Source organism: Podarcis vaucheri (assembly GCF_965113315.1).
Source record: "Podarcis vaucheri genome assembly, chromosome: 9".
Lineage (NCBI taxonomy): Eukaryota > Metazoa > Chordata > Lepidosauria > Squamata > Lacertidae > Podarcis > Podarcis vaucheri.
Genome location: NC_138767.1, coordinates 53,406,351 through 53,431,025, shown reverse-complemented (window position 1 = coordinate 53,431,025; position 24,675 = coordinate 53,406,351). Strand labels below are relative to the sequence as shown.

General features: G+C 44.1%; 1 protein-coding gene across 1 annotated transcript in view; it reads left to right on the top strand.

Annotated features, from left to right (window-relative positions):
* The first annotated feature begins 10,586 nt into the window (after positions 1-10,586).
* The window catches only part of MTNR1A (melatonin receptor 1A), a 65,503-nt gene continuing 51,414 nt past the window's right edge, over positions 10,587-24,675 (top strand). The window contains exon 1 of the mRNA XM_082238272.1: positions 10,587-11,213. Coding sequence (XP_082094398.1) covers positions 11,030-11,213 — 184 coding nt within the window. The 5' untranslated portion in view covers positions 10,587-11,029. The remainder of the gene's footprint in view (positions 11,214-24,675) is intronic.

Sequence of the window (24,675 nt, the reverse complement as noted above, 5' to 3'; positions counted from 1 at the left end):
TTCTCCCTCACCCCAAATCAACATGGTAGCAATGGTGAGTTTTGCTGAGGAATGCCGGCTGCCACCTCTGCCCATCCCAGAGGTATGCTTTTCAAGCATGAGAAGTGACAGAAGTGGCCTCAAACTGCTAAATGGGAAGGCCAAGCTCCAGAATGGTCATGTACATAAAGTGTGCCCAGAAAGCATTGCCACAAATGTGAGATGCTCAGTAGTTGCCACTAGGACAAGGGGTAAAAAAGAGAGGCTGCCACGAGGGCTCCCTCATCACAGGGGGAAAGCTGAGCCATAGGAATAGAAGCACTTCACTATTGAGCAGTCTGGCGCCCTTGGCTCATGTTTAATATTCAGCCACAGAAGTGTGCAAATAACTTAGCTTTCCTCCATTATCTGAATATGAAGCCTGTATCCGGAATAGTCAAGTGATCTAGCAATGAGTTTCCTTGGGTGATTAAAGTAAGGAGTCAAACCCCAGAGTCCAACTGAGAATTCACACAGGTTGCACTGCAAATAAATAAAAACAAAACGCTCTAAATAATCTTCTCCTACATAAACTTATAGGGAAGCAATGGTAGAATGTGTTTCTTGCAAAACACAAACTTGCAAAATTACTGCACAATGTTATTGTTAATGACATCAGGTGCACCTTTGGGTAGGAAGAAAGACCCCCAGACAGCAGTAAAAGTAAATACAGAAGCACCAGACGGAGGAGAAGCCAGCCGGCATAATATCCCAAAGAGCATTTAAACCTGATTTTTTTTTAAGCATCTCTATGAGCTTCAGCCGAAAAGTAATTAGAAAAATCAAATCAAATGCATTGAGCTACTCCATTAGACCAAAAGTTATCAAAACCGCCACAAACAGTTGACAGAAAACAGAGCAGAGCAAATGCTTGTGGGGAAAGTACTGTGTTAGCATGAACATTAACTCAGCAGAGAGTGACCTACTTGGATATCCTAGACACCATCTGTTCCCACAGATTTTCTGTTCTCCTAGGATAAAAGTTGGGGGATTGTTCACAATCGTACACCACCTGACCCGATAAGAGTTGGAGAGACCACTTTTGTGGTTGCTTTCATTTGCTTTCAGAAGGCTTAAAGGTAAAGGTACCCCTGCCCGAACGGGCCAGTCTTGACAGACTCTGGGGTTTGTGCGCCCATCTCACATCTAGAGGCCGGGGGCCAGCGCTGTCCGGAGACACTTCCGGGTCACGTGGCCAGCGTGACAACGCTGCTCTGGCAAGCCAGAGCCGCACACGGAACGCCGTTTACCTTCCCGCTGATAAGCGGTACCTATTTATCTACTTGCCCCCGGGGGTGCTTTCGAACTGCTAGGTTGGCAGGCGCTGGGACCGAGCAGCGGGAGCGCACCCCGCTGCGGGGATTCGAACCGCCGACCTTTCGATCGGCAAGCCCTAGGCGCTGAGGCTTTAGCCCACAGCGCCACCCGCGTCCCTTCAGAAGGCTTAGGCAAACTGAATGTGAAGCAGCAGTTAACATCTTAAAGGGGAAATCTTATGATTCAGGATGACCAGAGAGAGTCAGTCACTGGCCACTTGGGCGAGAAGCATCATTCAGAGCAGATCTGTGCAGCAGACTGCTGTGGTTACTTAGCAGTCAGGTTGCTTACACTCAGAGCATGATGTGACAACATGAAGGATCCTCTGATTTATTCTAAGCAAAGGAGGACGATGTTTCATGTATGACCTTAAGCAAACTACTTGAATGGTGGTTAGGAGTTGCCAGCAAAACATTAGAAACCAGACGAAAAGAGAAAATAAGTTGCAGTGTAATAAGAGGAGGGGGGAGGGGCCACCTCTCCCAGAATCTGAATAGCCTGCTTTGTGTCCTAGTCCTTGACACATGCGGGGACACACACAACCCTCCTGACAGCATTTTGGAGCTGTTGCAACTGACTGCATGTAGCTGATCTGGCTTGAGCCCAGCTGTAGCTTGGTTTTGCCTGATGTTTGAGCACGAGGCAGCACAGGCTCATTAAAAAAAGAGAGAAGCCACTACAGCAGGATCAAAAGGTCATGACCTCATCCTGGCAGCATTTTGTGAATGGGGTGGTCACCATTGCACACATGCCTCTCTCCACCCGCACAGTGCCCTGGACTCTCCACTTTCTCTTTCCTGCCATGACCTGGTCACTCTGCCCTGTCCTCCCCCAGGTTGCTACCCTCCCCTCCCTCCTCCACTCCCAGCAGTTCAACAGGCAGGATGAGGTCCATTTCATCTTTCACCCTTTATTTTTTATTTTTTAACAAGGCAAAGTGATGCCCTGGCTGGGGTGCTAGCCACCCACCCTCTTCACCCACAGCCCAGAGGCATTCTGGGAAAAAGCATGGCTAATGGAATGGTCTGGGAGATGCTTTAGTCCAGCAACATCTGGGCAGTCACAAGTTTCCCGTCCCAGATCACTGGAACTAAGGGAATTATTTCCAGTATAACCAAATGGAAAACCTATTTTTTATTATTATTATTATTATTATTATTATTATTATTATTATTATTATTATTATTATTATTTTCCAGAATCTGTTATGACTGCAGGTGTCAGTATAAAATTGTGAATGTACTTTGGGGTAGCCCTCATGAGAACTGTAGGTGGTGCTATGGGACATTGAGAAAAAGACGAATCCCACAGTGGGAAGTGACATGGAAAATCTCCAGTGGATTGGCTCTGAAAATCTGCAACTGGGTTGATGTATTTTCAGATTCTGACAAGTGTTATAGATGTTTTTGGTGCTGTGAAGGTGTAAGAAGAGTGGAGCAACAGGAATAGCTTATTCCAGTGGGTGGGTGCCCACAAGGGGTCTCTTTCAATGTAAATTCAAACAGTATGTTCTTGTTTATTATGCAACCATTAAGCATCCAATAGCCCCTCTTCTTCTCAGTCCTCTTACCATGTCACTGTCATTAATGAGGAATCACATATCCAATCAGCTGCTTATCATTTTTAAAGCTGTGTTGGCCTTGTGGTTTTCATTCTTGGAGTTCCAGATGATCTGATTGAACAACATTGCCTCTGGTTCTCAGCATCTTGTCAGCATTACAACCATCTGAATCCCAAAGATTTAAGAACTCCAATCTATTCTATAGCTGCTGTGCTGCCACAGATGGTCCCCCCCCCCTGCAAGCACTGTGTCTCGATGTGGTGCACTTAATAGCAGATAGATAGATAGAACAGAAGGCAATGCTGATACTGAAAGCAAGTGTGCATATGCTACCCATTCACATTTTGTCACATGGATTTGCACACTCTTTGTTAAAAGGTAACATAAGTTGTACATAGCTCATGAAGTTCTATTTTGTGTGTGTTCTCCACCCTTCTATCTGCTAACATCTTCATTAAGTTGCTTGCTTTGGGATTTACATGACCAAACAAGATCAGCCATGCAGAGATAACAGCACACAAGCAATGCTGCAGTATCAGGTGAACACAACAAGGGCGAAGCAATGACAAATGAGCACTGATAGTTAATCAGGGTTGAGAGCAAGGAGTTGAGGTGGCAATAGCCTTAGGACTTTTTGTGCATCAAGAGAAATGAGAGTTGAGGGTTTTCCTCATGAGAATCAAGATTGTGTTAGTGAACAAGATGTTACTAGCCAATTGTAGAATGCCACTGGCACTGCCAAGTTATTTAATAATCTTTTTGAAGCATGTGGCTATGGTACAAAAGTAGTGGGAGGCCTGTAGCTCATGCCTAAAAGAAGATCCCAGGTTCATTCCCTGGTGCCCACTGTTTTTTCAGGGGGTACTCAAGGGTACACAGTACTGGCACTTCTTTTTTCTGTTAAAAAGTGTAGCACTTAATGTAACTTCATGGTGAGTAAAGGTAAAGGGACCCCTGACCATTAGGTCCAGTTGTGATCGACTCTGGGGTTGCGGCGCTCATCTCGCTTTATTGGCCAAGGGAGCTGGCATACAGCTTCTGGGTCATGTGGCCAGCATGACTAAGCCACTTCTGGCGAACCAGAACAGTGCACGGAAACGCCATTTACCTTCCCACTGGAGCAGTATCTATTTATCTACTTGCACTTCGATGTGCTTTTGAACTGCTAGGTTGGCAGGAGCTGGGACTGAGCAACAGGAGCTCACCCCGTCACAGGGATTCAAACCACCGACCTTCTGATTGGCAAGTCCTAGGCTCTGTGGTTTAATCCACAGTGCCACACATGTCCCTTTATTTTTCTAGGGAAAAAAGCACTGCTGGAACCTTCTGGTAGGGCTGAGTCTCCCTGTAAGAAACTCTGGAGAGCTACTTCTAGTCATTGCAGGCAATACTAATGGACCAATGGTGTGACTCAGGAGGGGCAGCATCCTATGTCATATCAATAGCATATGATAAAATGATGGATTCTAGCCCAGTTCTGACTTCCAACGTTTGCCCTTACTTGGGGAGAACAGATAATGGGACACAGGGACAGATTCTGCTGACTGTGACAATCCACTCTGACATTTCTTAGCCTGCATGCAACAGGTGGTGGCGGAAGACAGAATAGAAAAGGACCCACTAGGATTACTTTATCCCATCTACTACCTTTCTTTCCTTGCAGGGGGACACCGGCTAAGGCGGACTGTGCTTCCATCCACTTGAGAATCTGAGAACAGGACGAAGTTTTCCTTCTTCTCCAGCACTGTCCTCTCCCACAGATAGGAATTCCCCATGTCTTTCTGAAAGCGACACATAGTTATTCTCACATCAACCCGAGTGGCTGAGTGCCAACAGGATTGGAGCCAAGAGAGAGCCACTAAGAAACAAGAGTGAGGTATCACATACAGTAGTACCTCGGGTTAAAAACTTAATTCATTCCGGAGGTCCGTTCTTAACCTGAAGCTGTTCTAACCTGAAGCACCACTTTAGCTAATGGGGCCTCCCGCTGATGCCACACATGATTTCTGTTCTTATCCTGAAGCAAAGTTCTTAACCCGAGATACTATTTCTGGGTTAGCAGAGTCTGTAACCTGAAGCGCCTGTAACCTGAAGTGTATGTAACCCGAGGTATCATTGTACTTTGGTGACCTTTTCAATCTTACTTGTAAGCAACTGGACCAGACTGCATTTTTTTACTGGAACAGTGGCACTGCAGAAGGACATATTTAATCTTTCCCTTGCACTCCTATAAAGGTAAAGGTAAAGGGACAGGGACCATTAGGTTCAGTCGTGGCCGACTCTGGTGTTGCGGCGCTCATCTCGCTTTATTGGCCAAGGGAGCCGGCGTACAGCTTCCGGGTCATGTGGCCAGCATGACTAAGCCGCTTCTGGCAAACCAGAGCAGCGCACATAAATGCCATTTACCTTCCCGCCAGAGCGGTACCTATTTATCTTCTTGCACTTTGACCTGCTTTCGAACTGCTAGGTTGGCAGGAGCAGGGACCGAGCAACGGGAGCTCACCCCGTCACGGGGATTCGAACTGCCAACCATCTGATCAGCAAGTCCTAGGCTCTGTTGTTTAACCCACGGCGTCACCCGCATCCCTTTGCACTCCTATAGCACTCTTCTAAAAATGTTCTCTTTTGGCACTGCTACTCCAATCAAAGTCTGTGGCTGCTTTAAAATGGGGGTGGGAGAGTTAGGTGACCCTATTACAGATTCCCCAAATTACATCTATTTTACTATTGGTAAATGTCTAGTGCTCTGTAAGACATGATTAGTCTTTAAGTGGCTTTTAAGCTTTAGTCTAGAGACTTTCCAGGAGTTCCATGGATCATCATTATAATAATGAAGGAAAGTGCTGAAGAATCAGAGCTTTCATTGACATTTCCATCACATGCTGAAGAGGCAGCACCATTTCCAGTTTAATGTCAAATGAAGAGCATCTTGTCCCTTCAGTAGTACACTTGCTTGGACCACAAATGTTAAAGAAACCCTGCTGGGACAATGATCCAATCTGTACTTACTCAAAATTATTGCAAATTTATTTCCTGTCACACAGGGGAAAAAATGTCTTTTATGGGCCAAGGGCTGCATTGATAGTCAGGCATCTCTTCAGCTGTCACATACCAATGAAGGGCGTGGCCAACGTATGTGCACAGACACACAAGGTATTCTCACTATAGGTGCACATTCATCACACATATATGTACCCAGACATATACAGCACACCCACCCACTACACAAGCAGTCTCATAATACTGCTAAACACTCATACACTGTCATACCCAGACACAAAACCAGCATTTACAGACTTATCTCAGCACTGTGATGCTTAGTGCTAAGATCAGAGATAAAATATCCTTCTAGCTATCTTTCAGACAGCAGCCAGAGGGATCTTTTATCTCAGCACTGAGTACCACAGCGCTGAGATAACTCCCATCAGGACATAAAAGACCCATTTAGCTGCTCTTTAGAAAGGATGTCTGAAGAGTAGTCAGAAAGATCTCTCATGTCCATTCTCACTGCTAAGCACCACAGTGCTGAGACCAGAGATAAGCCCTCTGCCTGTTCTTTTAAACAAGAACACCCATTCATTCATTGGAGGGAAGGTGAGAGAAGACGCTGCCTTTTATCTCCATCTCAGTGCTGTGGTGTATTGAGAGCAGATCCTCTCTAAAAAAAAAAGAAGACTTGTGTGTTTTACCTGATCCCTCTGGCTTTAGAGATCACACTCTATGGAACAGAGAGCTTTATCACTAAATCAGATAGGAGATAGAGCTGTGGGTGTTGGCAGGCCACAACTAGCAGTTTGTAAGGCTGGATTTGGCCTGCAGGATACCACCCTGGCTGTGAAGCAAGACCATGCGGTGAACTGCAAGGAGCAAAGAAGAAGAAGAAGAGTTTGGATTTGATATCCCACCTTTCACTCCCTTTAAGGAGTCTCAAAGCGGCTAACATTCTCCTTTCCCTTCCTCCCCCACAACAAACACTCTGTGAGGTGAGTGGGGCTGAGAGACTTCAAAGAAGTGTGACTGGGCCAAGGTCGCTCAGCAGCTGCATGTGGAGGAGCGGAGACACAAACCCGGTTCACCAGATTACGAGTCCACTGCTCTTAACTACTCTTAACCACTCTTAACTGCTCTTAACCACTTCACCACACTGGCTCTCAATGACAATACAAACAAATGGAAGGAGCACTGCTCTAAATCTTTGCAGAAGCTGTGCTAAAATGCAAAGCACAGCCCCGCCTCCTTCAACACTGTACATTTTATTAATGGGTCTTGGCTGCAAATGCGTGGAAAGTAAGAACATTTTTCTTAAGAAACTGTGCAAGCTTTTCATCTTCCTCTGCAGTACACAGCATGGGTAGCTTGAAGATATGAATGACTGAAGCTGCCTTATGATAAATGGGACTGTTGACCCACCCCTAAATTAGACTCCATTCTAACTGGCCTCAGCTTTCCAAGGTCCCAGGTAGGATCTTTCCCCAGCATTTCTATTGAAAATCCTTTCCCTTGCGGGTGGCAGGGTTTGATCTACAAAGCATGTGGCTCCAGATGTTCACATCAGCTATCTTAGTTTAATTTCATGTCTTCTTTGTTCCATATTTGTGTGCATAGTGATTCTTGGTTGAGAGTTATCACAAGTTCTTGGTGGGTTCCCACAGAGGGTGAAAATTGGCACCTGGAGAGGAATAATTCAAAGAGAGAGAAATTTTCAAGGGTGAACACCTCCTGGTAGGAAATGGTTGACAAGCGGCACAGAGATTGTCAAGGGTTGTGGCTGACATATGTCTATTTTGTTATGTTTCCATCAGACAGGAAGCCACAGTTGGGTGCATGGGAGACACTCACAAAGAAAGTAGTGGTGGGTGAATGAGATCCTTGGGCTGAAAAAGCCCCCCCCCCATTCCTGCCATAAAGGATGCCATCCTTTTTAATAACCCTTATAATTTCCCTTTCCTTGTCCCTGTTACCCAGCAGCCAATTCATTAGGTTACTTTTCTGGAACATCCAGCCTGAGAAAGATTTCCGTGAAACTCAAAATCCCCTGTGACATCTTTCAGACTGACCAAAACCATCTACAGTGGTACCTTGGGTTAAGAACTTAATTTGTTCTGGAGGTCCGTTCTTAACCTGAAACTGTTCTTAACCTGAGGTACCACTTTAGCTAATGGGTCCTCCCGCTGCCACCACGCGATTTCTGTTCTCATCCTGAAGCAAAGTTCTTAACCCGAGATACTATTTCTGGGTTAGCGGAGTCTGTAACCTGAAGCGTCTGTAACCTGAAGCGTCTGTAACCCGAGGTACCATTGTATATTGTTTTGCTCAGATTTGGAAAGGACCTTAAGGATCATCTAGTCCAGTCCCCTGCAATGCAGGAATATGCAGTTGTCCCATAAGGGGGTTGAACCTTCAACCTTGGTGTTAACCACACTCTAACCATCTTATTCCTATTTGAAGCATCCTTTAAAGCAGCTGTAGTGTGACTCTTCATGCTCTTCCTGAGGTTATGCTGGAGAAATGCTTAGATGAGAGATACATGCTTGCGCTTTTGCCATCATAAGGACTAGATACTTTCTTTTTTAAAAAAGCAGAAAGCTGTGATTCTCGAGAATATCACAGTTTTGAGGAAGCTTTCTGGTGAAACCACTTAGATAAATCAATCCAGAAGAATAGGGATTTGAAATCAAGCCTGAATCAATGTGGCACTTAGGAAAGCTGCTAGGTTCTTTCTCTGTTTTAATTTTTCAAAGGTTGGTTTAAAATAGCTTTGTTTTCTCCCAGCGCTAGACTGTCTGAGGATGGGTAATTCCGTCTCAGTGCAGTGATATACTTAGAAGCCCTTCAGTTTCCTTCTCATCATGCATTCCTATGACTATGTGATGAATACAAATAATAGAAAACTTTCCTTCTAGCATAGGGCACATGTTAGAGCACTGGCTGCTATTTTTAGCATAGCTTCTTCTTCTTCTTTTTTGAATGAGTGGTGTGCCAACACTAGGGCAAATAGAATGCTACTGCATCTTCTTAGATCCTGCTTATTTTAATGCCAATCACTCCCAACATTTTTTTTATTGTTATTCAGCTTGTTAAGCAGCTCTCTGGTTCATAATTATCTGATTCCTCTTCTTTATTCTTTCTTTACTGTTCATAATAGGTTTCAAAATGCCATTGTAATAACAAAATGGTAAGGATCACATTGTTCAGCCCAGAAGATTTTATGCCATTTAATAAATGGCAATGGTGTCCTTAATTGGCTAAAATGTTGCTATTTAAAACAGTGCTCTGTTAAACACTGTGTGCCGTGCTCTGTTAAGACTTTCCTCTACGTTTTCTCAAATAGACTTGAAACAGGAGAGAAAAGAGAATTGACTCCTTGCTTATTGGCTGTCAGTTGTTAGGGCTGTATGAATAACGTGAGGAGGGGGAGAATATGAATTACTGCAGTATTTAACAACACACACCTCTGGCAAACACAGCTGGCATTCTCCTTGAGTAGGGAAAAACCGTATTTCCACGACGTTTTAATGCCAACCAGTCTTTTTTATAATTCCCACTTAGCAATACACGAAGTGCGCCCATCTTTTCTACTATGTAAGAACCCCTGTTTTACATTACATCCCCCACCCGCTCTGTCCCGTTGCTATTCTGGGTGGTGGCCAGAAAGCGGGAGGGGTAGCCTCTTTTCTAAGTTTCAGCAATGAAATCCCATTTTCCTTCGGATATCAGGGGGGAACTGATATTCAAGAGGAAATGCTCCCAATATTGTCTCCGATTTTGGGAAGTAGATGAGGTTGCTTTCCAAAAGGTGGAGAGAGAAAAAGTCCGCCTTTCCCATATATTTCCGAGTCCGAAGGGGAGGGGGAGAGGCAGTCTTTTCTTGTCCTCCCCTGCTGCTTTCCTCCTCTCCTCCCTCCCCTCCTCTGTGAGGCGAATGCACGTGCTGCTCTGGGGGATTCGGGTCCCGAGGTACCTCCCTCCCACCCCCCATGCTGAGCAAATAACTGTACGAGGAGCTTTTAATAGCACAGCCTGATCAGAACTGACTGCCGCTCTCCTCGCTTCCAAGCAGCCCGTGCTTCCTTCTGTAAAGCTTCCAGCCGTCGAGAACCCATCCGGAAAGTGTTTAATTAAAGTGATATTTATCCAAAGTATTATTATTTTTAAAAAACAAAAAAGCAAAAAAAGCAGCCAGGCAAACTTCTTCCTTCCTTCGTCTTCTCGACGCCACCCCTCCCAGTCCCGTGCACAAAAAGTCGTTAAAAAGGCTATAAAGCACCGTCGCATCTTCAGGTGGCAACAGTCCCTCAGCGACCTGCAGCCTCCAAATCCGTGAATGAACCTGGCTGGCTTTCTGAATGAGCGAAAGAATGAATGAGCGGACGCGCGAATGCATGAATGAATGGGGAAAGCGGGGAAAGAATGAATGGGGCTGCGCTGGAGGCACGCGCGCGCTCACCCTCCCTCCTCCCCAACGTTCCAGCTTTACAACTCTGCCATGAATGGAGGCGCCAGTTCCGGCGAGCGCCTGCTGGAGGAGCTGTGGCTACGTCGCCCGCTTCGGCGGCAGCTGGAATCCCCTCGTAGCGCACGTGTCCGGGGAGGGGGAGGCCAGGCGCCAACGCTAGATGTCACCTGGAGGCAACAGTGGTGGCGGCGCGGAGGGGGGGGGCTGCCGCTGTTTGGGGAGGGGGGCTGGCTATGTGGATGGCGGCTGCAGCTGCAGCAGCGGCGACGGGGCGGGCGATCCGCGCGGAGAGTAAAGGAGGAGGAGGAGGAGGTGGAGGAGGAGGAGGAAGCGGGGGATGCTATAAAAGTAACTCGCCGTGGCACATGCACACTTGGGCGAAACTTCCCCGTCCGGGCAAAGAGACGATGGCAGGAGCTCGGGAGAGGAGAGGATCGACGGCAGCAGCGGCGGGCTGGCCGCTTGGCATCGCGGCGGAGTCCATGGGGGGGAAGGAGGCGCTTTAGCATCCTGCTGCCTCCCCTGTGCCCCCCCTCCAGGCAGCCCCTCTCTCATGCCAGCTAGGGCACAGCCAAGGTGACGCTCGCTGGCGGCGGGCGCCCCGTCCTGCCCCGCATCACACCTTCCCTCCCCAAACTTCGCAGCCCCCGGGACGTGCGCGGCTCCCTCCGGGCAGCATGCGAGGCAATGGGAGCGCGCTGAACGGCTCTTCCCCGCCGCGGGACGGGCTCACCTTGGACAGGCCCCCCTGGGTGGCTTCCACCTTGGCCGCCATCCTCATCTTCACCATCGTGGTAGATATCCTGGGCAACTTGCTGGTGATCCTGTCCGTGTACAGGAACAAGAAGCTGAGGAACGCGGGTGAGAATCGGGAGGCGAAGGCGGGGTGGCCAGGAGGAGGACAGAAGCCAGGAAAAAAGAGGGAAGGAAGACCGGGAGAATCGCCTCGGACGTGCCTACGAGCAGCAGTTGGGGAGGGGGCTGTGCTGGAGCGGAAAGGGGAGGGGGCAAAGCGGGCAAGAATGGCAAAGCCCTCCTTTCTTGGTGTATGCTTTGGGGGGCGCGCGTTGATGCACGACCCCCCCTTCCTTCGTTTGCTGTGATTGGAACGGCGAGTTTCTCCGGCGCGCCAGGAGGAGCCGTGCGTGCGCTTTGCTTGCCAGGCTCAATCGAATAGTGCGGGGCAGGCGGCGAGGGGCATTCTGGGAAAGCAGCGCTGTCGGGCAAAGGCAGTCAGCGAGCGAGAGCACGAAGCTATCCTTGCCGGGAGATTATATCAGAACGGGCGCGCGAATGTTGTGGGGGGAAACGAGATTGCCTTACCTCTTTTGCCCATCCTCCCGGCTCCTCCTTTCCTCGGCGATGCGCCTTAGAACTTTGACGCGGCTTTGCATCCCTTAAAGAGTGACCCCCGCTGCTCCCCGGTTCATTGCAAGGCAACAATTCCCGCTTGTGACAGATGCCGAAAGCGGTGCATGTGATGGTTTCACCTCAGATCAGTGATCAGGAGGCAGCGTGTATTTTTAGAGACAGCCACACACAAAATAACACACCACAACCCCAGCTGCTATTTAAAGTTCCGGCTCAATATATGATCTAGCATAGGGCAAGACAAGAATTGTTTCCCCCCCAACGATGCCCGAGATGGGGTGGGGGGAATACTTATGTTGTCCTTAGTGATGGAGTCTACGTTATTGTTTTTCTTTGGTAGATGCTTTTAAATAGATCTGTATTGAAAGTATTTGTGCAGAATGAAGGCGTGATGGTTGTGAGATAACTGCAAACTCGAGGAACGTAAAGCTGGTGCTGAGGTAAACTCATTGGTGATAAGCTCATTTTGCCCTCTATCCACTTGTTATTTACTCCGTTTAACGACTGAAACCATCTGATAGCTACACAGATTTTAGGCGGGGGGGGGGGCAGGAGAAGATCAGTGATGGTCTCTTGAACAAATCTGTCTTAGTTTATGGATTATTGGTTAGACAGACAGGGAAATTCTCCTTCAGAGTCATTCTGCTTTATCATGTCAGACCAGCTGGTGTGCACATATACTAAATCTATGCACTCAAGCCCGCTTTTAAACTTTCATTGAGGGAGGGGGAAAACAACCCACAGAGAGGCGAAACACGTGCAAGGATTTGCGTCAGCAGACCGAGCAGAAAATTTGCTTCCACATTTCTCCACCCACCTTTCCAATATTGCAAAGCACTGGTTTGTAGTCTTTAATGGAATGGCAGGATTTTGTTGGACGGTAGTACCCGGAGACCTTCCTTTGGGAGTGCTTGTGCTGTTTTTGAAATCTGGTAAGACAAGATAATTAGATCCTGAGGACAACTTTGCAAAGCTCTCCTATTTGCCTGAAGTTTTTGTGATGGCCATAGGGTGATTTTCAGGACTCTCTGGTCTTCTAGAATAATTCTAACTTAAATGGTTACTGAATGAGTTTGTGGGCACTTTTTGCCGTGAAAATAATAAAGGGTTTTATTTATAATCCCCCCTGCACATATATGTTCTTTTAATTATGATATAGCCAGAATTTTGTTGGTTGAATAAAGGAGAATATATAAAGTTGGATTGATACATAATCATGCTTAGATTTCTGTGAGTCTATTCTAATCATAACTAAGTCTGGATATAGTAACCCATTGCATTAAAAGTGTTGTCCCTTTGAGATCTGCTGGAGCTGTTCATTAAAGTTAGAGGATTTCTGCACTTGGAAGTTGATGTACATGAGGGGTTATAAACATTGTGTTGTATTACATATATGAAATAAGAAACAACAACAAAAGTGTTTGCCTTTCTCAGCATTTGAACATTAATTTTAGATTTCATTGGGGTTGCTGCATACATTACATTATTTTCTACATGGAAAACACTTCCATGTTGCAAATAACACATGAACCATGTATGGATTCTTATGTGGGACAATGCAGTCTGTGCATTTCACACTAAGTGTGTATATGCATATCGAGAAACCATGGTTGGCTGCAGCTTCTCAGGGCATGCAAACCGTATGTGAATGTGGGAAACACTAAACCTATGGGATCATTATGCATGGCAATTTATGTATATCTTGCACATTACTTCCTATATGAAAGTTCTTTTATTCTAAGGCAGGTGACATATGAAATACTCTTGCATGAAATCGATGGGCACATACACAAATGGTGCACAGGGTTCAATCATTTGCTGCTTCTAATGTCTTGTTGAGTTTTTCTCTAAACTCACCAAATCAAGCTTTTCCTAAGTGGGAGGGCCATAAATGAGTGGTGGAGCTAGTCAAATTATCTGACGGATGAGCTCCCCTGATTGTGATTCAATAGAAGATCATAGTGGGCTTAGATGGCCCAATGGCATGGCTCAGTTTATAGAATGATATTTAAGTATCATGGTTCCTTGGGTGTTCTTTCCTTGAACTGAAATAGTCTTGATTATGTTGTGGCAAGGAAGTTTGCCTCAACTTATAGAGAGCTCATCTGCACACAGGGTGGTTTGACCCAAGAGGTTAATTCCTGCTGCTTCCTGTAATGCAATTGCAAAAGTTGCAAGGGCTAGAATGTACAATAGTATTCTCTCCCTCATTTTCAAGTCAGGACCAGTTCACATATTATACTTTTCAAATTAAGATGATTTATATCTACATATAACACAGGCATGTGTACTCTTTGGGAAATTCCTGTCTGGGAAATGTGATTGACTGCTGCTCTGTTAACTCCTTTTAGCCAGCAGATCGTATCAATCTTTTGCCTTTGACCCAGTGGGCAGGGCCACTCTGCCTAATGTGTGAACTAGCATCCTGGTGTGACACAGAGATTACAAGGGAAACTTGAGTGCTCTTGAGTGTCTTGTGTGAAAATACCCATATATATTTGTTCTAATTAAATGCTGGAACCTGTGGGGTCAGGAGTGGGGTGTCATGGCTGGGAGATGGTCAATTGGACTTCAGGCTTTCCTAGAAAAGCTACCACTGTTCAAGGAACAGCTTCCCCATTTTAAGAGACATGTTGCTCTCACCAATGACAATCACACGCATGTCTATTTGCTCGATAGCATCGTGTTTCTTTTTTCTTTTCTTTTGCAATATTGCAAACTACTAAAAATGTAATAGTACACAACTGTGAGATACAAAATTCTTGGGATCTTCAACCACAGTTTAGTAGGTCTTGGGAAAGTGACAACCATAATTAACTTAATAAGTAGAACAGGTCTGTCTTCCTCTGCTCTAATATAGCAATTTAACTTTTTATGTAAGTTCCAGTAAAATGACATTTAAAAGGCTTTCAATTAATTAAGCTTTCTGAAAGAATAAAGATGTTCCCTTTTATTAAGACACTTTTGGTTTGTAGATTATTGAAAAGAGGGAAGTATTTAAAAGCAAATATCCACCAAACAGCTTAGAATTTTTGTTACAATCAAGTGGTATATACATTTTGTTAAATAAATAAGCTATTCTTATAATGTGGGAGATTTGCTGTCACATTCTGAAATATAGTATTAGGCTGTAACTGTTATAAACTCTGTGATTTTGAAGTCTTCAGTCACACATGTGCATATCTGTGCAACTTTACACACTATTAAAAGATAATACACACTATTAACAGGAAAGCAAGTTAGGATTACCAATGTTAGTGAAATTGCACACCAGCTGAAGAGTATATTATCATTTTGTGGGTGTATGAGCAAGGATTTTCATTTGGTTCTGTTGGTGCTACTTAATGCTTTGAATAATCATAATTTTATTATATACAACATACATCTATCCTTTTATTTTTATTTGCTAACAACAAGGAAAATGCAACTATTTGCAGAGTCAAAATGGAACTTTGTATATTAACCTGGCATTACTGTTGTGAAAAACCGGACATTGGCTGGACTGGCCCACATGGATCAGGTGAGGGAGGAACAGAAGATGCCTCTTGAAGAAAATGTAACTCAATGAAGATTGCTTTTGCTCCTCTGCCAAGGAAACACAAATTAAGACAACTTGGAGATGGTAGTGGTCAGTGGGGGATCCTTTTGTGTCTCTGTTGTTTCTATCTCATTGCAAAATGGTTGAAGAAAACATCACAGTGGATATCTGGACTTCTTTTATTGACTTTGGATTAATAAAACAGAGAGACAGACAGGACTATGCACAGTAGAAAGGCCGTAAAAACACCTTGACAAGAATTGGTCTCTCCTGCCCGGCAGTCAGAACATTAGTAAGAGCCAAAATGTGCTCAAAACAGAGGAGTCAGTATTCCTAAGAAGCTATGTCCCAGCAAGCGAGGCGCCTCTTGATACAAAGAGCTCCTTCATAGTCACAGGCATGGCTTCAGTAGATGCTCTTCTAGACAAAGGAGCTGATGATGCTACTGGTAGGATCCTCTTTTATTTAATGTACTTGACTGTCAATAAGTTTCATCTGATCTTTTTTTGGATTTAACAGAACCCAGGAGAAAAGTCCAGTCCCTTTTGCTTGCAAGTGCTCTCCACGCTGTAGTTGCTTACACTAGAACCCTGTTACTGATGTGTTCAGTGAGGTCTTGCATGTATGGGTTGCCCCCTTCATTTCAAATGGGGACAAGCAGATTTGCGTGTGCGCATGTGCGCGCGCACACACACACAAGATCTGCTGCCTCCGTTTACATGTATGGGATAGGAAGGGTTTTGTGGGTACATGGGCTTCCAATTTGATCTGATTTACCAGGTTGAAGAACTCATTCCCCCCCGCTCCATGTCTGCTGGATTGTAACCTTTCTAAAACTTGCAGAGGATACATAGAAGGCATAAGGATTTTGATGTGTGAACAAAACTGAGCCTAGAGGTCTTCAATTGATTTACCATTATTGATCCATGGGTATCTGTGGTTAGCTTCTCTTTATCAGGCAAATTTGCAAAATGACATAACCCCAAAGAACACAACACTTTCCTGTTATGCCAGAATGGAACATTTCTTTTGAATTCAATGGCTAATTTTTGTTTCACAATTACTGTTAATCATTTGGGCAATGCTGGTTGAAGGAAAGGAGGGATGGGAAAAACTTTCAACCATGTTAGTGTTCTTGAAAGTGTCTTCCCATTCTTTCTCTACCTATCCTTAGCCCAACACCAGAGAAAGAACTTGCAGTTAGCCAACCCTTGTTTGGGGTATGAACTATCTCATGAAACAATCTGAGGCCTGGCCAGCCATGTGAAATTATTATCAGTAATAAGAAAGTGAAAAATATATTTTTTCAAGTGTGTGTGTGTGTGAGTGAGAGAGAGAGAGATATTCCACTCTTGGAGTTCCATGTATAGAGTTCTGGGTGTATCCTGACACATGTGTGAAGTTCTCACAGTTACTTGATGCCCAGTCTTTTTATTATATAGCCTTACTGCCCATGAAAGGGATTGGTTGCACTGCAGAATGTACTTATGTCCTACATGGGCCACCATCTTCAGATCAGAGTGACCTGCAAGTGTTGGACTACCATACTGGCCTTTCTGCAGCTCCATGAGCTTTTCCTTCCCTGTGGCTTGTGAGCTCACATAGTAGCTCATGGTAATCAGGGAAATTAGTGGCGCAAGTCAGGTAACTTTAGACTACGAACCTTGTGGTCTTGTGACCCTCCCCTTGTTTAGATCATAGTGTATTTATTTAGAATTTATTTAGAAATACAGTAAGCTAAGCTGCTGCATTCCAACGCCGCACCCCAACTCCCCTGCTGAGTGGGTCTTGGACTTCTGTCAGCATCACAGAAAAACTGAATACTACACCACATGCAAAGCACAGGTCTGTTTCACTTCACGCATGAAATACTTTAATATAGACAAGCTATGTATAAATGACATATATTTAGTCAACTGAATATTTGCCTGTTTCTCTAAGCAGGGATGTACTACCAAACATGGTGAAATAGACTTGTGCATTTGCCACAGTGTGTGTGTGTGTGTGTGTGTGTTTGAGTGTTTGCTACACAGAAACAATTTTAATGTAGGATATTGCCTTGTGTGCAACTAAGCCCTGAGAAGTCTGCAAACCTTTGTGTAATCTTTCTGTGGCAAGGACAGACTTAGCACCCAGACATGGCTGCTTCTTCCCAGAATGCATCTGGGAACTGTTTGCTTGGGCAGATCCAGGTCACGGAAGTGGTTAAAGAACAATAGGGTGGTCTGTGTAGCTCAGTAGAGACTCTGCTTTGCTTGCAGAATGTCTCTTGTTCAATCCCTAGTAACTCTATTATGGGAGAAATATGCCCTGCCTGAAACCTTGGAGAGCTACTGCAAGTCAGTGTAGATCCGGTATCTTTAAGGCTTTCTGACCTGGGACCCACCTTTAACTCAAATATGCATTTGGGGACCGAAATTCTCCATTTTTTCCATACATTTCTATGGTGGCTGAAGACCAGTGGTGCAGGCAATAATGAGTGAGATGGATCAGTGATATAAGGCAACTTCCAATGTTTCTAACTAGCAGTGACATAATCCTGTGCATGTGATAGTCCCTCATTTTTTCCCTGCCAGAAAAGGGGACAATGGGAATGACTTTCAGATTGTCTGCCAGTCGGAGGGAAGAAACCACAATTCAGCACATGCTAGCTTCATCTTTGCTTCTTTTGATTTGGCATTCACTCTATTATGGAGATTCACTACTATGCAGATATCAGGCTGATAGGTTAAAATCAGATTCCTGGAGTTGAGAAAAAGAAAAGAGCAAATGAAAAAGAGCTAGGGCAAGTGTGCACAGCTTGTGGCACATCAACCTTAACAGCTGGCCTAACAATGTGTGGTGGCCTGAATCATAGAATTGTAGGGTTGGAAAGGACCACAAGGATCACCTAAGTCAGGCTTCCTCAAACTCAGCCCTCCAGATGTTTTTGGCCTACAACTCCCAAGATCCCTAGCTAGCACGGCCAGTGGTCAGGGATGATGGGAATTGTAGTCTCAAAACATCTGGACGGCTGAGTTTGAGGAAGCCTGATCTAAGTCCATAACCCCAGCAATGCAGGTATATTTAGCCCAACATGGGGGTCAAACCCACAACCCGGAGATTAAGTGTCTCGTGATCTGCTGACTGAGCTATCTCAGTCGAGGGCTAAGAAGTCTTTGCCAACATCCTGGAATTGCAGAATTGAGGGAGGAGTCTCACTTTCAGGCTGTGGAGGGAAAGTGGGTTCTAGTATGGCCTGTGAAAATGTGTTCACCCTGGCGGGTCATGTGTTATACGCCCATTAAGGAGTATTATCCCATGTACCTGCATGTTAGATGTCTGTCAGTACACTCCTATGCAGGCCTACTTGGAAGTAAGTTTCACTGCGTTCTGTGGCTTTTGCTCCCAGGTAAGCCTGTATAGGACTGCAGGTTCCAGAAAACAGGAATGATGTCAGATATGCTTAAACACTGTTCATATTCTCCTCTGAATATTAATATCCTTATGCCTTCATTGTTATTCATGCAAAGTAAGCAAAACCTCAAGAACAAAGGAATAGAGCCAATGTACACCACATTCTATAGAATGATTATTCAATTATTATTACTATTTTTAAAAATATTTGAACTATTAGTGACTAGACCTGCACACCTTGCACACCCAAAATACCCTTGTTTCGATGAACAGGGGTCAGTCATTTGGCATTTTATTACAGTGAATGGACTTGCTGCTTTTAGTCATAATGCCTCCTTTTGCAATATCTTGTGTCTTTTTCCTGTTGCTCCCATTTGGCACAGGCTGGGGGTGGCACTGGGCTGCTGTAATCTGCTGTTGCTAAATACAAAAACAAACATTCATCCACAGTACACACAAGATTGGGGAAATCCCTCTTTTTATATAATATCCAGATTAATTTTTGTCACACTAGAATCCTTCCATAATGAGAACGCATGCTTTAAACCCATTCACAGAAAAGCTTTGACATACAGCAAAAAGGTTTATTCCAGGCTCAATCAGAAAAAAGAAAATATATTTATTTGAAATATGTCAATTTAATGTTGGGTTGTTGGGTTGGTTTTTTTTTTAGTTTGGAGGGACCGAGCTCATTCTTTTTTGCACACTCTTGATATAAAGCACAAAGCAACCCAAAATAGGTTTGTCCCACTCTCAGTTCCCAGTTCCCTTGCACATTTTGATTGAGACACAGCAGCCCAGTTACACAATGCTGATTGCTTTAAACCTTCTCCTTAACTATTGTCATTTGGAATGTCAATTGGCCCAACTTTGTAGCCTATGACTCCATGTTCTTTTGAATGGGCATCACTTTAAGGTTCCCTTGTAAGTATATGGCTGATTAACCTCTCTGTGCAAGTCCCCCCCCCCCATCTTCACTTCCCTCAACCACCTTAACCATGGTTTAGCATTGTATCTGCACCATTACTAACCATGGGTAATTCAAACCAGGGTTCCTTCCTTCTTCTTTTGAGGATTGGCTAGGATTTCTTGGCTGTGATTTCTAAGGGCAGCATTAGATACAGTGCTAAACGTAGTTAAGGCTGACAGAGGAATGGGAGAAATTCATGCTGGAAAGTGGAAGAAATTCTCAAGGCCTACCCTCAGTTTGCATGGCTTACCTTTGGGCCTTTGTTTACAACAGAATCAGGCAAAGTGTACCCAAACTATAAGATCAGCAGGATCATGTAATACAGCAGGGCTGGGGACTCTGGGAACTTCCAAATATATCCAAATATATTGAAGCTCTCACCTTCAATGACCATTGGCCATGCTGGTTTGGGGCTGATGCAAGTTGGGAGTCCAACCCTGGGAGGACCACAGATTCTTCATCCCTGCAAGACAACTTTGCTGGATGGGACATTTTTCAGGAAGGAGATTGCATAATTGAATGTTCTCCTATCCAATATGCTTTTATCTCCTTTTTCGTTAACATGGGAGGGCATTTGAGTCTTCAATCTTCCATCTCCAACAGAAGGGTAGTCTTAAGAGCTGCACTATGTGATTCTGTTGATTGTGGAGCTTGGTTTTCAGTTTATTCTAATGAACTGTTTAAAGATGTAATAAGAAGCCCATGATGGATAGCTCAAGCGATAGAGCATGAGATCCTTAGTTTCAGAGTCATGGGTTTGAGCGCCACATTGGGCAAAAGATTTCTGCATTGCAGGGGCCCCTGTGGTTCCTTCCAGCTCTATGATTCTAAGTATATGCAAGTCTACATTAATATCCTGATCTTAAAATTGAAGACAAGCCTCTTGATTTTCTGGGCTTGTAGAATTGGACCTGGGTTTCTCTTTCTCTTTTTCTTTCTAAAATATGTGTGATATTTTGAATATCAGCCTAATTCCTCTGCATAGGTATTTGTTGAAAGACCAATGCCAGGTGCAGAGTTGAAATGCTATTGAAAGGAAAAACCACAAGCTGCCACTTTCAACCACATTGTTCTTGATGGTCTATGAGTACAAATTGAATTCTGTTTCCAGTCTTATATATAATATGTCTTATTTTTCATAAGAAACAGATTTATTTATTATTTTTTGCTATTGTTGACTTGCATTTTGGAGTAAGTACATCCTTGTCATTACAGGTGCCTTTTGAACTGCTTCTGGAGATCCTCAACAAAAATGGAGGATTCAAGAAACACCTGGATCATCAGAAACACCATTTTACTTGTAGAGCACCAACTCCCAACACACGGACTCAGGATCTGAAGAGAAGCAAATGAACAGTGGATGGCAATGAGCATTTGTGTTTCAAACTTGCCTAACACCCAGTAGCATAAATGGTAAGAACATTGTGTATGTTTCCAAGGGGGTGGGTTGATGCTCTGAGAGGTTGAATTTTGTCTGCGGGTAGACAAAACCGAGAATAATAATTTTTTATTTATTTTTACAAATTTCTATTCTACATGTTTTTCCAAGAAACACTCAAGGTGGCTAACAAATAGTAATAAAAACAGAACAATTGTAATCCCACTAACGCATGGATATGCTTTGAAATTTAATAAGTTATCAAACCTGTTTGACAAGCTTCAGTAGCACAAAAATGACAGAACTGAAGAGTCGAGGAATTCCAACAACCACCAGAAGCATTAGAATTATGAGGCCCGATGGACCTTTCTTGACAAGGGTGGCCTGAGACATTTTTGCACCTGATATGAAATGCCCTTGATGGGGGCAGCATGAGGCACCACAAGGACTTCCTCTCAAGGCCAAACCCTTGGAAAGCATCACTGCTGGGTGGGTGGGCAAAGCTGGGTGGTGGAATACCTCCTCTCTTGCTGACTCTGCAAGAGGGGAGACATTCTGCAAAGCCAGCCTCTCTCCACCCCTAGGGATGGCAGGAGAGCAGCGGCAAAGCATAGCTTCTCCACTGGTGGTGGAAATGTTGGATGCCACCTCTTGCGTTTCTGCTGCCTGAGGTACCTGCTTCACACCTCCATATTTGTGGGTCGGTTGCACTACTTGGCATGGCATCCCACACCAGAAAATGCTGTACCCTTTGACAAGATTGGCAGATTTTCAGCATGGCCCCAGATGATGACTGGAATGTGCAGGGAGGCGCATACATAAAAAGGCAGATATAATTTATAAAGTGTGCCTGCTATTCAATTCTGAAACTCAAAGTCTTGTACTCTATAAAAAGCTCCCAACACACAAGCAGTTAAATGTAGCATAAGATGTGCATGAAATTAGGCTGCACTTCCTTACGTCTAGCAGTTTCTTTGTTTCTGAACCGAAGGTTAGATGAAATTGTTGCCATCAAAGGGAGCCAACCATTCTTCCTTCCTTCCCCAGCTGTCACTTCATGATCTCTTTCTTTGATGCTCAGTGCTTCCGAAATCCTTTAGCTCTTTACTATTATCCATTTCTCTTTCCATTGGACAATATTAACCATGGCATTTTGTTTATTAATTTGAAATATTCCATTCCCGCCTTTCTCCCAAGCTGGGATTCAAGGGGGCTTACAACATTTGAAAACAACATTATGAAATGCACAGTAATAAAAACAAGAAATATATCAGAACACCTTTAAGACCAGTAATTTTCCCTGACTGCAGCCGTGTGATTAGCATCCCCTGAACCTAAATTTTTGAAGACCTGTCTGAATAAGAAGGTCTTAGCCTGCCAGTGGAAGGACAGTAATACACATATGTTTGTTGGGCAGTATTTTGGCTTTTATTAGATTTTGCTTGATGCGAGCATCATTTCTTCTAGTACCAATTCAAATCTTCATGTGCCTACACCTGTTCAGCCAGAACTGTGCCAACCACACAGAGGAGGATGGTTAATCCCATGGTATGCTCAAAACTAATAAAAAACTAATAAGTGGAGGAAACCCCCAAAGTGAATTAAATTGCTTAGTAGCATGGGATGTTGAGAGACTGAGGACAGGGGGACAGGTAATTACTGCTCAGGTAAAATCCAAGGTAGATGTACTTCATTGTCCCTCAATTGCAGGATGGAAGGAAACACTCCTGGAAAATAGTTGCTTTTGACAGCCCTACAGTAGCAGACTAAGTCAGGGGTGGGGAACCTGTGGTCTTTCTGATGTTTTTGGATTACAGCTCCCATCATCCCTGATCCCTCCACATGCAGTTGCTGGGTGACCTTGGGCCAGTCACACTTCTTTGAAGTCTCTCAGCCCCACTCACCTCACAGAGTGTTTGTTGTGGGGGAGGAAGGGAAAGGAGAATGTTAGCTGCTTTGAGACTGCTTAAAGGGAGTGAAAGGCGGGATATCAAATCCAAACTCTTCTTCTTCTTCTTCTTTGGCCATGCTAGCTAGACTGGAGCTAAGGGGAGTTGGGAGTCCAGCAACATCTGCAGAACCTTAAGTTTCTCCATTACTGCTGTAGGCATTTTGCAACCCTGCAGTGCTTCCTAGAGGTATTATAGGTTTGGGGTTCAATTGAAAGCAGACAGAATACCAACAATGCTGCCATGTTATCCATTGCTCTCATCTGCTACATTTCAGGTTGGGCTAAAAGAGGGCAGCTTATAGGTAGTCCTCACAATGTAGTCAACTGTGAATATTTCAAACAAGAGGACTACTTAAACTTTTTTTGCAGAACTTTTCTGAAGCCCAATCACTAAAAACTAGTTCAGATGACTTTCACTCTTTTAAAATGTTCAAAAATATTTTTGGAAGGGTGGGGTATAAATTTGATTGATTAATTAATTGAATAAACTTTATTATTTTTTTTTGCAAGGCTCAAGTTGGAGCAGGGAATCCAGTGCCCCTCTCTCTTCCCGACTGCCCTTGCTGTCAGCTACAGGCCCAAATAATGTACACGCACAACAAGGATATAGTGCAGTGTTTTGTTGCAACTCCCCAACTGCACATTGTGTATTGCTAGAATGCAATTTTCCACTTGTAAAAAACCCAATAATTTTTGTTTTTGGCAGGGTTGCTCATCCTCCCCCTTAATGGTTTCAATTCAGTGCTGGTACTGACTGACATATCAAATTTAATATTTTACTCCCAAGTGCTTTACACTAAATCCTCTGTGTTATTTCACACACAAGCACACAAGCTAGTGATATATTTTTCTGATCTTTTTAAAAAGCAGCCTCTTGTTCCTATGTATGCATTTGTCATTAACATTCTGTCCTTCTGCTTGCAGTCTGTAAAAGTAAGTGTGTATACGATTGCAACCTTTGGGTGGTTTTCAACTAAGTACACCCGTTGAAGTGAATGAACATGACCCACTGGCCTCAATCCTATGCTCAATTAGCTGGGAACAAACTCTATTGAACTCATTGGGACTTCCTTCTGAGTAGACATAGTTAGGCTTGTGTTTTGGGTCATTTGAGCCACATGGAAATGAAGACCTTCCTCTTTAAAGTTTCTGGAGACCTTTCAAAGTCTCCTGGAGGGGGATGTTAGCAAAACAGCTTTGAAGAATGTATCACTGGGGGGCTCAACACATGCTATCTGATATATTAATTCTCCAAGTACAGCAGAGGCCTCCCTCTGAGTGTCTCTGCCTTATAGAGTAGCTGTAGATGCATCACCAGAAACAGAAGAAATGTATCTCCACAAAAGTGGATGAAAAAAGACAGAATTGCATAAAATGTGCATATGCTAAAATAATTACTATAATATACATCAGAATGCAATAAATTTCACAATCATGGGCTGCAATCGTATAACCTATGTGCCTGCTCAGTCTGCTGCCCAGAGGATTGATGGTCAGTTTCAAAGTTGGTATTCTATGGTTCTTCATCTTTAAACTAGATGGTAGAGGACTCTCTGAAGGCAGTAGGGTTATGTCCCAAAAAGAGAACATTTCTCTATTTGAAGAGCCAGTAGAAGATAGTCCTTTGATAGCTCTTCAAATAAAGGACCATTGTCTGTAAAGTAGGACACATGGCCACCTTAACCACCTTCAGGGTGGCTTCCAGAGAAGGGGTCTTTT